Source organism: Balaenoptera physalus (genome assembly GCF_965194825.1).
Source record: "Balaenoptera physalus genome assembly, chromosome: 6".
Lineage (NCBI taxonomy): Eukaryota > Metazoa > Chordata > Mammalia > Artiodactyla > Balaenopteridae > Balaenoptera > Balaenoptera physalus.
In genome coordinates, this window is record NC_138885.1 from 72,400,018 (window position 1) to 72,417,348 (window position 17,331).

Genomic DNA, 17,331 nt, shown 5'->3' on the forward strand with positions numbered 1-17,331 from the left:
GAGTGAAGAAGAAACTATCAGTGGTACAATTTAGTAGGTATATAAATTGTATCTTTTATATAATTTTGATTTTATTAAAATTTACTTATTTGTTACTCTAATGTTATTATTCATTACTGTGATAGAATAATATGTAGGTTTACATTTTTTTCATTTAAAAGTACATTAATGTAATTAAAAAGGATCAATCTTTTCTTTTTTTGTACTGTAATATTAGGGGTATAGTAATATATTAAAACTTTAATAAAGTCTCTGAATTTCTTTCTTGGCTTTTCTTACTATTCATGTAATTTCATAATTATTTCTGAAAATGACTTTGTCCTATAGAGGGGATGTTAAAAATGATCTGCTCTTGGTATCAGAAATGTTAGGTATGCCACTGATAAGAGCTGAAATATAATTCTATTTGAAGGAAATACAAATTAATAAAAGTTGAATCATATTCTCAGCCCCCAAAACTCAGAAACTAAACAGAGTGAAGAATTCTTGGGAGTTCCTGTTCACCAGATCTGTTTCCTGAGTAGTGAATACCACATTTGTTTTCCATGTGCCCTAGAAGACAGAATTAAAGTGAGGGGGGAAAAAGAACAAGGTTTCTTTTTTCTTTCTTTTTTTTTTTTTAATAAAGATTTAGGTACGATGAAATACTAAAAATGATTAAATCCTGGAACATGTTGCCAAAGGAAGCTGTGGAACATTTCACTCTGAGAGAATGGAAGATTCAGTCATCTCAGCCATCCTCCTAAGTGATCCTGGTTTCAGGTATGCAGACAGACAAAATTTTGCATAATTTTACGCGGTTCATGGACCCCCTGCAGCCTATCCATAGACCACATCCTCAAGAAGCTCTGTTTGTTTCAGCTCTAGCACTTAATAGTTCTTTAATTCTCTCGCCATCAAATGCTGACCATCTCTCAAGCCTTTCACAGTTTTACTTCTTTCTTGAACCTCTGTACAAATACAGAGATAATATATGTGAAGAGTATCTAATATAGAGCTTGGCAGAAGAACAGGCATCCATCAAATGCTAGCTTTCTGCTCATGATAATTCTAGCCCATGTGCCGTCTGCTTTCCTAAATTTATATTACCCTACAGCAGGGTAGGGTAATATAAGTAATAACAGTAATACTGTTCTTCACATCACACAGTTGAGCAATGTTTCTAAGTGTATTTGTTTTTTTGTCCTAGCTAGATAATCAGGTCTATGAGGGTAAGGAACCTGTCTTATATTTCCTGAATCTTCCTTTCTAGGCAGGAACTATTTTGACACTCTTTTCCTGTCTCTGGCTAAGTTGACAGCTTCTTTACTCCCCTTGAAGAACTCACATTGATCAGCAACACTATTTTTCCAACAAAGTTTCCCAGCTTGAAATCTTAGAAATTGGCTAAAGCAATACTTCTTCATGTGCTATCCTCTCCCCCATGACAAGCCACGCCTCATAAAGTGCCTTTTGGCCAGTCAGGCCCTCCCACCCCCACAAAAAAACCAAAACTGATCTTTAGGCTGACCTATCATATCTAAAGTTCTCTGGCCTCCGGGGCAAATGCTGTCACTTTATTCAAAAAGCTGCTTGAGAGATGAAAGTAGTTAAAAGTTATCTCTTTTGCAAGATGTTCTAACTGTATTAAATCAGCCTCTTGCTTGAAAGCAATGGAGTAGGCACGATTACTTCTTGTTGCATCCAGCTTTTTTGTTTTGTTTTTGTCTTACATAAGTAATACTTTTTTTCTTGCTGTAAAGGTTGTGAAAATTATAGCCAATTGCCCACTCAAGCATACAAAATAAAAGATAAGTTATGGGAAACCAAACATGTACTAAATACAGCCTGAATACAAACTTTAAACCAGGAACTAATCATTCAGGAAACCTACAGGTGTTCAGCCTAGAAATTCTACCTGATTTCTAATTGTATGCTGCATAAATTTTTAGCTGAAGAATCCAAACCACAAAAATTGAGTGAAACATGATCTTACTGTTAAGGATTCCACACCCAGTCTTAACTAGAGAAATCCATACCAAACAAAAAGGAAAAGTACACAAGACTTCAACAGTCCTCCCCAACCCCAAAGTGGGAAGATGACAAAAATCACCAACAAAATGACCTGAAAATCCTTTCAGGAATCTTTTACTTTTGTCTAAAAGAGTCACTAACACAGGAATTTTACACAGGAAAAAACGACCACCCATAATATTTTTAAAAAGGTGTTACTAATGTTTGATCAGCAAACCAATATTTAATGGAAATGTACCAAAGCTTGCAGTACTGATCAATAGATGCTTAATGGTTTTCTGTTGAGAACATATTCTGATATGGGAGGGTGGGTTTTGCTTTCACATTTACTGTTCTTCACATCACATTAGGCGGGTCATCCTAACTCTGAATATTATTAAACACATATAAATAGCTAAAGTAATATGTCATGTGAGGCATCTATGTTTTTAAGAAAAGCCCCAAATGATTGAATTATGTGTTGCATAACTTCCCCATTAGTTAAATACAGGATCTGATGAGTCTTTATAAGTAATAATGCTCACTTTTTTTAAAACTTCACTTTTATCCTGATCTTCACTTTCTTTCAGGGATGAATTTAAAATTAGTCCTAAATTATCAAATACCCACTTAAAATAAGGTAGTTCTGAGAAAGACTGTGACATTCTGGTAATGTTATAGTGCTAATTTAAGGCAATTTTTAAAAAATTTAATAAGGAACTACTATACGCTTCAAAAAGGCAGACTAAATTTTTTGAAGAGCTTTCTTAAACAGCAGCTATTGAAGCAAACTTTTAGCTCGGTATGTTCCTTTTCCCAGTAACCACACTATATTTCTGTCATGTTGAAGCAGAAAATGTTCATCATTTTGTCAGCTCTGCCTGCAAAGCAGAGAATTACCTTCCCAAGCTCCTGAGATTTATGCTTTTAATTACCTGCTATCTGCTTCACTACCCTCCATACCTAAGAATCAATATAAATAGTCTTATTTATGGGAAAAATGTAAAATGTTTGACAAAAGCAGACTATCATTTTCTAGATTTCCATTTAATGCTATTGATTCTTTGTATCATCAATACCTTTTTTCTTAACAGAATCAGTTGGTTTTTCAAACTTACAAAATTATTCATTTAGCCCATGTGTACATAATTTGTACATAATTTGTACTGCTTAGCAGCAGATGTAAACTTTACAACTAGCTTTCACTTCCCAACCCAGCAATGAGAGTATTATCGCGGTGGTATTTCTTTATTTAATGATCAGCTGCAGAATTCAGTTTGAGTATGACTTTCTCCAAATCCCTTCATCATAAACTCACTTTTTAGTGAGGACCAATTTCCATGGCTTATTTCATTTCTGAATGAGAGGCCAATATTAGCATAGGTGAAACTTAGCAGGCTAGGTACCAGTATTCTTAAAACTCTGTGTCTCACATTTTATCAGCATCAATTCTTAAAAAAAAAAAAACCCAACAAATTACACATATATACTTATATGTAACTGTGTGTACACAATTTATATACAACTATATAAATATAAATATAGTATAGATTAATAGACTAAAGGAGCTGCCATCTACCTCAAAGGTTTCAAGAGAAATACAGTAGGTGTGCGTGGGTAGCAGGCAGTGATTGTATATGTATATGTGAGAGGAGTGAAGAGTTAAGTTGATCTGTAGACCTCACATGTGTAGACAATTTGTTGGACATACGTGAGAGTGGTGATGTAAGGAGGGCCAAATATTAGAAGATGACTCTTCAAGGTTTTTCTTGACATGTCAGTTATCAAAGGCAATGTCTGAAAATTCAGGAAATATAGTATAAATTTTTGTAAATATTATGTTGGTTAGAGTTTCAAATACTATGTTCAATATACTTTTTAAAAAAAATTACCTTCTAGGGGCTTTTCAAGGGAAAAGTGCCTCAGAATTCAAAGCAATGAATCCAGTTATTAACCTAAAAAAGCTTAATAAAGATACTATGTCCATGAGAGAAAGGAAAAATAGTGTATTTGTTGTACTTTTGTGCCCGAGAAAGAGGAAGAGGGGGAAAAGAGAAGAGATAGAGGAGAGGGAGAAGGGAAGAGAAGATAGAGAACACAGGAAGGAAGAACATGATGGCTTAGTAGAAGAGAACATGTTTTGATAGGGAAAGAAAAACATTGATAACTGGTGAACAGAATTTCTAGAGTTAAAATCAGCGCTAGGCAGCCAATAGCAAAATGCAGAGTCCCCTAGGAGAGTGTGATGGGGTGATAAACAAAAAGCTTGATCCTTCAGAAAACGCAAGCAGGTGCCCTTGCAGCTGAGTGCCTCTTCCGCTTTTGCTGCAAGACAGATCTTCCAAGAAGGCGTCTAAGGGGTTCCTATTTCCCCGCCGCTTTGACCTCCCAGGGAAGGACCCGCAGCTGCTGTAGGGACTTGCTGCCTCATGGCAGCTGGTGGAGAGGTGGAGTTAGGCCTGGGGGCCAAAGGAGACAGAGGGTCATCCCAGAGCCCATGGAAAGGGCATTTATGTGGGACCCAAACTTGTGGCTTTCTCCCTAACCTCATGACTGCTGAGATCCCTGCTGGATGACAGAGAATGCCAGGGCTCCAGCAGAAACATCACTAATGCCTCTTGAGTGGCAGATGGCAGGTGGAGGCAGTTTGTTTATGCAAGACAGAGAATTTGTACTGTATTATGTAAACTGCTAAGGAAATCAGGAAGTGGGCATAAGATTAAAACTACACAAAAAGAGATATGGGCAGAAAGGTCCATGAGAGCATATGAAATAACCTTCTCCAAATGAAAACTGCTAAGATGACAAAGATGCCAAATGCAGAGGGAAGTAGCATTGCGGATGTATCAATTACACACTAATTGCAGTCATGTGGGAATTGAGGGTGATTGTTGCATGACTGCACTTTCTGAAATCTCAGCGAGATTTATAGGAAAGAATAGGAGAGTCAGGTCACCTACAGAAATGTTCACACAAACAATTGGTCGCCATGTCATTTTAACTTCTAAGCAAATCCTTAATTTCCTGTCCATTTGTACTTAATGAGTCTTACGTAAATCAATGAAATGGCATGAGGTCATCTCCTTATGTCTTGAGACATGAGGCAATAGAACACAGCAAAAAGAACAGTGGTCTAAAATGAGAGATAGAGATATTGGATGACTAAAACCCAAAAGAAAGACAAAAACAACACAACAAAATTAAAAACTTAGAGGAACCACAAAGTAAAATTTAAAAAAATTGAACTATAAATGATTTGATTTATAATGCTATTCAAAAAGTAATAGTGTAAATTCAAAAAATCAAATGAGTTAGCTCCAAATTAGGGGTCAGCGATTAGGGACCCTGCATCTCATGCTGAATCAATTGTGTTATTAATGCTGAGTATCAAAATTTCAGGGTCAGTTCCTGAATTAGAGTATATAAAACTTCATTAAAAAGATCATTATGCTCTCATTTCGATTTGCCCATGACGCATAAAGGATCCAGTCATATGTTAAAGGTATTTATGATTAACTCTGTTCTGAGATAACAACAATAAAAGAAGATCATCTCTATTTTTTAAACATTTAAGAGTACTAAGTTGCCCTGATTTTGTGTAAAAATCTGTTTAAGGATCAGTTTCCTTTATCCTTCTGCCACTATTCTCTAAGAAATTGAAATGAATACAAAAATTAGAAATTATTTAGGATCTGCCAACTTTCAACCTAGCCAAAAAGAGAAACGTCAGCCTCAAAAATATTTTAAAAGCTTGTGTTAAAAGTTCTAGTTTCTAGTCTTTTTGTATGAAAACCGAAAGTCCAATAATTTTGAGAGTCTTCTTTAAAACTAACTACGAAACTGTATAGAAGACCTATTTCCCTGGCAAGGCTTAACTTTAGAAACATATTATTTCCCAGCTAAAGGGAAAGATTCGGATTTAAGCTTATCAATTTATAGCCATACTAAGGTTGCAATGCACTCGTTCACTGGAGAAGAAGGGGGCATTCAGGCCCAGGATAATTTCATTGAGTGCTCAGCTTAAACCATGTTAGAAAAAAAAAAGGTGGCCAAGAAGAAACTAGGGACACGGGTGCTGCACACATTTGTGCAAATGTCTGGGACTCAGTTGGAAAGGCACATTATTCCTGGACTGCAATGCTTGGCCCCTGGCAAAGTTAATGGCGTCAATTTGCAAAGATTCACTTGGGGAATGTTTGTGATTAATGCTTGCTCATTTGCATAACGCTGTATTGTGTAAATAAAGCTGTAGCCTTTTGCTTTCCGACAGTGGAGTTCTACTGAGATGATAAAAGCTGGACAAAGCGAGCTACTGGACACTTAAACTAGGTCACATTGAATTTTAATGCATGAAGTCTGCCCTGGTACAGTTTATATGGGTAATGGAGAACGGCAGAATGTAGTCTGTTTACTGAGCAAATCTGCCTTCCAGATTTTTCAATAAACATATTTTCTACACTGAAGAGAGAAGCCAATTCAGTCTCAGGCTGATTTAGAAATGTTATTAAAGAAAATAAGGATGAGCATCTTCTTAATTCTTACATTAAAATGTAAATAGGGTAATTATAAAATAATGAACTCTCCCCCAAATAAAGAATGCTCAGTTTCAGAGCTCAGTTACGCAGATTATAGCACCATTACTAAACACTGAGAACATGTATAGGTCACACTTGTGAATTTGCCATCCAGACTTTGTGGCTTTACTGCCCAGAGTCTAAGCATGACTCAGAAATTTAATTTCTTTCTCCATTATCAACAGAGCTTTTGAGTGGTGACAATGAAGCCAGTGGTCACGTGCTCACGTGTGTACATCTGTCCATGCCCCTGTTAGTAAATACAAAGAAAATTACTGACATCGAATGAAGCTCAAGTCAAAGGTGAATCTGTTCCTAGAGCAATTCTGGGGTGTAGAAAGAAGACTGGCACACCTCTCCCCAGAAGACTGACAAAAATAAAAAATAAACTCGTAGTCATTCTTTCTGAGTCTTACCTATTCCACCTGTAAAATGGAAGTGTTTATATCCTGTCCTTCTAAAGAAATACCATGGAAATGATTTTCAGTCATAGAGTTGGAACCTCCCAAAGATCATGTAGTCCATTTTAGGTTACATTACAGAAGAGGAAACTGAGGCCCACAGTAGTGAAGTGGTTTATCAAAGTTCAAAATTAGGATTTAAATCACATTCAAGGACTCTTAATCCAGTGTTTTACACTGTGTAGCCTTTCTATGCATGGAGTAATGAAATACAGAGCAGAAGACCTGGAATATGCTCTGGGAGGATCTAATAAGGTTAATCCTTGCATGCTTTCATTCACACTGTTTCCTAGTAAAAGTTGCTGCTAGACTCTGGAGTCCAGTATGTATAGGGCTTGGCATAAAATAGGAGCACAATAAATGCGAAGAAAATGAGTAAAGTTGTAAGGCAACATAGTATCATTGGAGAGTTGTGGATTTAGAGTCAAGAGACTCAAATTTATGTCCTATATCTGTATTTATTGGCTATGAGAATCTATGTCAACTCCAAAGATAAGAAACAACCTAAGTGTCCACCAATAAGGGACTAGTTAAGTAAACTATGGAACATCTACACATAGACTACTGTATTAGTTTTCTATTGCTATACTAGCAAATTACCATAAACTCAGTGGCTTAAAACAACACACATTTATTATCTTACAGTTCTGGAATTCGGAAGTCCAACATGGGTTTCATTGGGCTGAAACCAAGGTGTCAGCAGGACTACATTCTGTTTTGGAGGCTCTAGGGGAAAATCAATTTCTTTGACTTTTCAACTTCTAGAAGCTTTCCACATTCCTTGCCATGTGGCCCCTTCTTACACCTTCAAACCAACAATGACCAGTCTAGTTGTTCTTATATCATATCACTCTAACTTCCTCTTTTGCCTCCCTCTTCTATTTTTAAGGGCCTTTGGGCCCGCAGGAAAATCCCAGATAATCTATTTTAAGGTCAGCTGATTAGTGCCCTTAATTCCGTTTACTACCTTAATTCCCCTTTGCCATACAAGGTAATATAGTAAAAGAGTCCAGAGATTAGGATGTGAACATCTATGCCTACCACATCTATAAGAAAACAGTGAGGGAGCTTGCTATGTTCTGATAGGGAAAATTCTCTAGGATATATTGTTATGTAAAAACAGTGCAGGGCAAAAAAAAGTGTGAATAGTATGCTACCTTGTATGTAGAAAAGGGAGGAGATTGAGTATATATTCAATCTCAATCTGCATAAACAAACCCAGGAAAGATAGGCAAGAAATATTAAAGTGGTTACAGATAGACAGGGAAAGGCATGGAGGGTGGGAGGATGGGGAATAGGATGGAACAAGAGTTTTCAATGTACCTTTTAAAATTAATTTGCCTTTTGGACCACGTAAATATATGTTTTTTTAATTCAAGGGATTCATAATTGCCTCAAAGTCCTTATTATTCACTTGATGGTCAAAACATTTTGTTTTGCAGAGCCTGTCTATCATAAACCTTGTTACTTTTCTCTTCTTTAACTCTAACAGGCAGATCCTCATTTGTCAGTGGCTTTGTATTAAGCTGTTCTCTAACATGACATTTATAGACTTCATGAAAGTCTGCATCTTTTGCAAGATTTTTGCAATTTTACTTTGCGATCTCTTTGCATTGTATTATGAGATGTTTTCAGCATCAGGTATTGCTGCAGTGGGAATGCTAGAACCAAATATGGAGCATGTCTTCTGGTGGGTATTCATTTTGTAAGTGGCCAGTTAAGTAGCGAACATTTTCATTTTATATTCGTAAAGTTACAGAGACGTTAATTTCCCTATGTGACTATATAAATTTGGATAATAAGTGGGCAAAATTGTTAAATATACTTGGATCTATTTCAGTATTTATTATTCTGTCTTTTCTTAAAAAATTCCTTTAATTATTATACCTTAAATCTAGTAGTAATATTATAGTTTAATATATCTAGTAGGTATGTCTCTATGATTAATTAGTCTTCAATTTACAAAATATTTCACGATTCCTATCACATTGCTTTTTTTCTAGTCAGGTTTACTGAGGTATACTTTACATACAGTAAAATTCCTTTTTAGGTATTGAGTTCTATGAGTTTTGAAAAACAAGAACAGTTGTGTAACTACCACAGCAATGAAGATTTTGAATATTTACATCACCCAAAAAAGTTCCTTCATGCCCCTTGGTGATCAATGCCCCAACCCCACCCTCAGACCCTGTTAATTACGGGTCTGATTTCTGTCCCCATAGTATTGTGCTTGGCAAAAGTTTTATAAGTGTAACCATACAGTGTATAGTCTTTGTGTCCAACTTATTTCATTTAGCATACTGCCTTTGAGATTCATCCATGTTGTGGGATGTATTGGTACATCATTTCTGTTATTGCTGAGTAGTATTCCATTGTATGGCTATACCACAGTTTGTTTATCCATTCATCAGTTGATAGACATTAGGATCAATTTCAGTTTGGGGCAATTATGAATAAAGCTACTATAAAAGATACATGCATATGAACATATGTTTTAATTTCTCTTGGATAAATACCTAGAAGTGGGATTGCTGGGTTGTATGGGAAATGTATCTATAACATAAAATTTCTTATAAATAGCTACCAAACTGTTTTCTAAAGGACCTGCACCATTTTGTATTTCCAACAACAATGAATGAGAGTTCCAGTTGCTCCTTACCCTTGCCACTGGGTAATATCAATTTATTTAATTTTCATCATTTTAATAGGTATAGTGGTATCTGATTGTGGTTTGCATTTCTTTAATGGCTAATGACGTTGAGCATTGTTTTACATATTTATCTGTCATTCATATTTCTTCTCTGGTAAAGTGCTTATTCAAATCTTTTGCCCATGTATTATTTATTATTGAGTTGTAAGTTATTTAAATATTCTGCATACAAGGCATGTGTTTTACAGATATTTTCTCCCAGTCTGTAGCTTTTCTTTTCAATTTCTTAACAGTGTGATAGTGTCATTTGAAGAGTAGTTTTTAATTTTGATGAAGTCTAATATATAAGCATTTTTATAATTCATATTTTTGTTTCTTAAGAAACCTTTGCCTAACTCAAGTCACATAAATTTTCTCCTGTTTTCTTCTAGAAGTTTTATAGTTTTAAGTTTATAGTTATATATATATATATATGTGATCTATTTGAAATAATTTTTATATTTTGTGTGAAGTACCAGTCAAGGTTCTTTTTTTAAATTTACAAGTGGATATCCAATTGCACTATTTGTTGTAAAGATTAGCCTTTCTCCATTGAACTGTCTTTGCAAGTTTATTAAAGATCAACTGACCGTATAGGTGCAGGTCTATTCTATTCTATTGATCAATATGTCTACTATTCTTTCACTAGTATTACAGTCTTGGTTACTATAGGTTTTATAGTAAGTATTAAAATCAAGAAGCATAAGTTCTCAAACTTTGTTCTTTCCTAAAAAACATTTTGACGATTATAGGGCTTTTCTTTTCTATGTAAATTTAAGACATAGCTTGGCATTTTCCACAAAAAAAACTTCTAGGATTTTTATCTGGGTTGTGCTGCATCTATAGATCAATCTGGGGAGAAATGACATCTTAACAATAATGAGACTTTGAATGAATTGGTACTACATATTTCTCAATTTATTTAGGAACATTTTAATTCTTGAATAAGGAATTTGAGAAAGATTTTATCAGGTGCCAAAAAAAGTCATTGGATTTTTGGTTGAAATTGCATTAAATATACTTTTATAAATCATGAAAAGCATATCTCCTCTTTTCCAATGACTATAATTTTCATTATGTTTCCTGTGTAGAATTATCAAAATATCATTTGATGGATATTCAAACAAAGGTATTTATTATTTTAGTATTTCCAAAACTCATGAATCGTATAATATACTCTTGGCAAAATGACTTCTACTGTGAAGTAACTTGGGAAATATCACATACAATATGCAGCCGCCAGATTCAGATTTGCATTGCTCATTGGCTTTACTTGGTCATTGGGTATTATAAATATTCTAATATTATTTATTTTGATTTTATGTTATTTTATTCTACATTTTAAAATCGACTTTCATAAAATATTGATTTGTACCCTTTTCTTGTTATCATTTTTCTTAACAGGATGGTTATGCTTGCCAGATAAAATAATTTACAAAGCTTTGCCTGTATTTCCATGGTCTGGGAAAATATAAATTATATAATAAATTATTCTCTCAGGTATTTAATATGATTTGGCACACACACATAAAACGTGACACTTGTTATCAAGAGTCATAACAATGGTTTTCTTCAACATTCATTGCATGTTTTACATATTTTCATTGCATTTTAAACTTCTAAAAATATTTTCTGCTATTCAAGTATTTTTGAAAAGTAAATATAACTGGTGGGATTAAGTGTAAAATGGTATAGGTGAGACTGATTACATAGAGAAATCCTTGATTTTTGACATTAGCCACTCTGTTGTTCAAGTTTCTAATGTTGAATCCAAATCCCTTGAAAATCTAGCACACTGAAACAAGTGGGCCATCAACTGGAGGGGCTGCTAGAGAGTGTGTAAATACGAAGAGATGTACATATTCAGAACAATCAGACTTAAGAGCTTGACAGACTACAGAGCACCATGAAAAGGGGATACTCACATCCGAGTTAAAGCGAAGCTGACAGACATTACAAGAAATAACTTGTTTCTTCTTCGGGGGAATGGACACTCCAAATGTGTGGTTAATGACTGCTTTTTGCACAGGATCCATCTAAAGAGCAAATGATAAGATAGTCAATTTATAACTTCAAAGGACAGATAATAGTGTGCTCAAGTAAAAGTAGCTGTGTTATTCCTTAAGGTTTTAACTTTTCGTTCCCAAACAAGGATAATAAAGACTCTCATTCAATAGTAATGTACTTATTTCCAAGAATTACAAATAAAAACAAAAAAATTGGTTTGAAATCATAACACACAAAAAATCACAGGAGAATCACATTTCAAGAAATCTTATAGCTATATAAGAAACCTTGAAAAACCTTAAAAGAATCATAGAACAAGAAGACTTAAGATCTAAAGATCAGGGTTAAAATTAACTTGTTAATGTTTTCCCTATGTGAGGTAATGATACTTCAGATGGCCTGAAATGATTTCAATGATGACTGTTACAGATGTATCTAAGCTTCTTAGTTTTTTATTTGTGGCAAAGTCATAAATGACAGGCTTTATCACAGCACAGAAAATGTTTACCTTTATTTTAAAATAATTTATTATTGTTCATGTACTCTAGATATTCATTCTACTGGAAATGCATGTCACTCAAATGTCTATAACAGATTGGTTAATATGCAACCCCTGCTTAAATATTGATCAAGTAAAGTTTTGACATATAACCTGTGACTTTCTCTCTTTGGTTTGCATTTACCATAAACAGTCAGAGAAATATACAGTGATACCATAGAAAAAGTATGCCACAAAGCCATGAAAGTATTTGGAAAAAGAAAGAACACTATCTGCAGAGCCTATAAAAAGAGAGACACAGCAGTGATTCTCTTGTGTACTCCAGATAATAATCTCCAGCATTAATGTCAGACAACTGGCAGTTCAAAAAACAATGACGAACAAAGCATAACTTATAAACAGATGTAACACGAACAAGGACAGATCCATTGACACCATTGTCTAGGAAATCTCCAGAGGTTACAATTTAGGACTGGATTAGTTGATGATATTTGGTAGAGAGGGGAAATGAATACTATCCCTGATGAGGCGTATGAATCAACAAAGTGCAAAATCAGCAGTTAGAAGAACTTAAATACATTAGGAGGGAGGGCGGATTACAGAATTATTGAACAGTAAAGTAGTCTTTTTTTTTTTGCTACAAGTTTAAGTGAGATGACAGGACAATGTATTCCCACTATAAAGAAAAGTTATGTGGTTTGGAACGCTTAAAAAAGTCAAAGACGGGAGTTTTCTGGAGTGATAGAACTATTTTATATCTTGACTGTAGTGGTGGTTACACAAACTTATGCACGTGTTGAAATTCACAGAACTATGCACATTCCCAAAAAGTCAATTTTATGTATGATAACTTAAAAAGCGAAAAAGAAAAAACTGTTAAGAGTATTATGTTTAACTACTTTGGGATTGACATATATACACTACTATGTATAAAATAGATAACTAATGAGAACCTACTGTATAGCACAGGGAACTCTATTCATTGTTCTGTGGTGACTTACATAGGAAGGAAATCCAAAAAAGAGGGGATATATGTATACATACAGCTGATTCACTTTGCTGTACAGCAGAAACTAACCCAACATTGTAAAGCAACTATAATCCAAGAAAAATTTTTAAAAAATTTAACCACTAAATGTAAAGTATTATTACTAGAAAATCTGGGGATTTGTTTTGCTCAAGGTTGTAATTGACTATATTAAATTTTATTAAATGAGAATTAAAAAAAAAACCTTCTATGGGCAAAGAAAATCTCAAAAGATCAGAAAATAAAACCTTAGTTCACTTTCTTACTAACAAGTGCATACACTTACAGTCTCATCCATTTGCAAAACATGAACCTGTACTTTCTGATCGTTACCAGAGACGGCAAATCAGTTTGGACAGGCTTAAAAATAAAATAGCCTAACTATATTGGCAGGATGGAAAAGCTACACTGTTTTGCAAAGTTAAAAAAATAAGAGCATTTTATTGAGATATTTTCTGTTCTCAGGCTCTAAAAAAATACATCTAGTGATGTGTGAACTATATAGGATAAAAGTATATGAATATCCTAATCATATTTTCTGCATGCCACTTTTATTATTTTTGCCATATCTATATACTATTGTATATGTTATTATTATTCACTTAACATTTTTTCTTTAAAGCAAATTAAAATAGTCTTTTAAAAAACAGCAGCAATATGCATGAAAACATAGTTTTAATGTATATCCTTTCCTATTACTCATTTCAAAAGTATATTGAAAGTTACCATTAAAAATTAAAACTTCCATCATCTAAAATAAATGCACTATCCTAGTTATTCCCATACTGCAATATGGAAACATAGACAAAAATACATCTACAAAAATTTAGCTCCAAATTTTTAGTAAACAAAGATATCTGTTGAGAGCTCCAACACAACCCTTGGATATAAACATTCCCTTTACATTTTTGAAATTGTTAGCTGCCTACATAATTTTTCAAGTAACCCCTGATACAAATTTGTCTACTCAAATCTCACATTTGTACCCTAACAGCCTGAAAATACTGTTTATGTTCCCAAGGCTGAGCATTCTCTTCCTGAAAGGTGAGTTGTGGCCCAGCACCCCCAATACTAAGGCAGGCAAGTTCCCAGCAATCTGCTCCGTGAAAAGCAAACTAAGGAGGTTCCTTCAAGAAACTCTTAACTAGAATCGACTTCTCTGCTTTACACATATAATCCTACTTGTCCTCATAAAACACAGTCCTTTTACCCCCTTCCTTGTCACCTGTCATTAACTCCTGCTGCCTTTACATCCTTTGAATGACTTACCACTAATCATATGAACATTTTATCTTCCATGTTTCTCACTTGGAACAAATTTTTCTATTTTCCACTTGATTCTCTATTTTGTTATAGGTATTTCAAGAAAAGGTCTACTTTTTTCTAAATCTTGTTTATCTTTCTCTGTTTATCATAGAATTATATAATTATACTTCTTATTCAAATGTCACTTGGGAGGACATGATTTAGTTGAAAGAAGACTTTAAATGGTATAAGAAAGAATGTTCCATTGGCCAATTCATCTGATATCTTGAAACAGACACTTCCCAGCTGATGTTTTGAGTATATGCCATCTGATGCAGTAACTACAAATACCTGCGTCATTTCAGTGGGGTCCATAATTAGCAATAACGTAGAAAAGGCTTTCAGATCTTTCTCTTTTTTAAAAGTATAAAGAAGTAAAATCCTGAATTTTTTTCTTGTAGCATTCCTAAAATACTCTAAAAATTAGATAAAAATAATAAATATGTTAATTTATATTAAATTTTTTCCTCCACTAATGCAAAATCAGTTTTCTCTAATCATAATGAGATATGTATAACTAAATCAATGGCAAGTCTTTTATTCAATCACCAATTTTCAGGATGAATAAAACAATCAAGATGAATAAAAACATTCTCATAAACCCTAAAATGTGATAAATACGTGTGATTCAATTTAGTATAGTCAAAACTATATATCTATACCATAATGATTTCATATGTAGAGTACTCAGCAAAATTATTGGAGGTACTACAGTTATACAACAAACTCTTGAAGTTTTAAGGGTTTTAATAAAGATGTTTGAAGTGTTTTTAAACATCTTTATTAAAATGTTTATATCACTTTTAAATGAACAATTGCCTTGTTAAATACTCAGATTAGGTCATACTAGTTCACACTGCACAAGAAAGCTGTCTGTGTATTGAGAAGATTGTTTCAGTGGTAAACAATGCTAAAAAAGCTTTTCTTTAAGGAAAAAAAAAACCTACCACATAGCTCTAGCTACCAATATTCCTTACCTGGCAGAATTTATTGGTCCCAAATAAGCCTCTTCTTTTCTAAAAAAGTAAAAGTCAGAAGTAGTCATCTGGAATTTTGAGGCTAGCAAGCACATTCACACAAAATTTTTAAAAATCCATTTTCTTTGCTCATCTTTGATTAAAAAGCCTGAAATGCTTACTAACTAAAAAGCAGCAAGAGTTAACACTTGCCACTTTTGCTAATGAAAGTCATGTAGAAATGAAAACCAAAACCTATTAGTGCAATTAACTGGTAGGTAATAAAAATGAAAGATGGGGTTGTGGCTTTTACCAGGAATTGAGGAGATGATTGGAGGCTACGAATGGACAAATTAACTATTCTATTACAGTACTTATAAAAGGAATTAATGAAGGTGGCCTTATCACACCATCTATTATATTTTCAATATCAAAATAAGAACAAACAGATATCTTGATGTATTCACCAAGTTTATGGAACTACAAATCTGTGTGAGTTTTTTTTAAAAGATCTACTTTCACTGAGTATTCCAAAAAGTAATTTATATCCGCACAGAGTAAGCAATCACATAAAAACACATGAAGTTGCAAATAAAACCTAGCCACAGGGAAAAGAAACACAGTGCAGCACTTCACTAAAGTCAGGATGAAGACTATGGGAGGGCAGAGAATCGAAGGTAGGGACTACATGATCAAATGATAGTACTAGATGACATTTATATTTGAGATAACTTTCCTAGATGGAATTTTAGGCAAAGAAAATAAAATTACAAACCTTTCAACTATCTCAATAATTTTCAAGGGGATGAAGTTCGAATTGTATTCTTGTAAGAGTCTTACAATGACTTCACTACCCATCCAGTGGGGCTGGGTATGGGAGTAAACCAAGCACCACTCCATTAAAAAGCAAAAAAGACTGCTCAAGAATTATACAAGTCTTTCTTATATGTGGCTGGGTACCCATAATATTCTTAAAGATGAGGATATTTCATCTTAAACTTAGCTATCTGCTTTAACCAACATTCTAAAAAGCATTTGGTAACCACTTACTAAACAGAAGTAGAAACCATGTTTTTGACTTTAAAAAGTTAAAGATCAATCATGCAACAAACATTTCTGGAGGCCTAATATGTTTCAGACATTGTCCCAGATTAGATGGGGTAGGATGAGTCAAACACAAGAAGGGACATTATTGTAAAAGTTAAAAAGTGAAAAAGGATGGTGATTAAGCAAAACACTGAGGCACGAGAAGGCACATAAAGGTCTGTCCCCTCTTGCCCTACCCCTACTTTGGATTTTTCCCCCCTTTTCTGATTTTCTCACAATTCAAGCATCCAGGATCCTCCCTTTAACAGTGACATCAATGTGTTATCCTCCTGGGGTATTTGCCTTTTAATTCCTTTCTCTAGCTGTGTAATAATAATAATAAACATCTTAATAAGACCAGCTTAGATTTAGAGCTCTCACCACGTGCCAGGAACTATACTAAGTGATTATCTACTGTACTCTCCACCATCACATGAGGCAGATACCATTTTTATCCTCCTTTTACAAATGAGGAATCTGAGGCTTTGAGAGGTTTAATAACTTCTCACCCTCAAGTTCGTAGGTCTGAAGCCAGGAGTCAAACTCAGGCGAGAGTCTCTCCCCCCACTCTTCCCTGCTAAGGGACCACCAAGCAGGGCTGCTGGGTATCATGTGTGGCACTGCTGTAGGGTGTGAGAAATGGGAAGAAAGGAGGAGTGTTCCTAGAATTTCTGCAGCCTGGAGGGCAGCTGTCTAGTCAAGCTACACATAAGGCCTACTGGTGGCTTGGTTTTT

At 34.4% G+C, this 17,331-nt stretch overlaps 1 protein-coding gene across 18 annotated transcripts in view; it reads right to left on the reverse strand.

Moving 5' to 3' along the window:
• Positions 1-17,331, reverse strand: part of ZNF385B (zinc finger protein 385B) — a 317,869-nt gene that overhangs the window by 46,489 nt on the left and 254,049 nt on the right. For 15 of the 18 annotated variants that reach the window (XR_014265142.1, XM_082466743.1, XM_082466731.1 and 12 more), the window contains 2 exons: positions 15,532-15,570; positions 11,642-11,752 (listed from right to left, as the gene is read on the reverse strand). The exons of 1 other annotated variant lie outside the window; for it this stretch is intronic. Coding sequence is in view for 16 of the 17 variants with exons in the window: in XM_082466743.1 (XP_082322869.1) it covers positions 11,642-11,752; positions 15,532-15,570 (150 nt within the window). In the remaining variant the exon portion in view is untranslated. The remainder of the gene's footprint in view (positions 1-11,641; positions 11,753-15,531; positions 15,571-17,331) is intronic. 2 more of the 18 variants (XM_082466741.1, XM_082466737.1) reach the window with 1 other exon arrangement.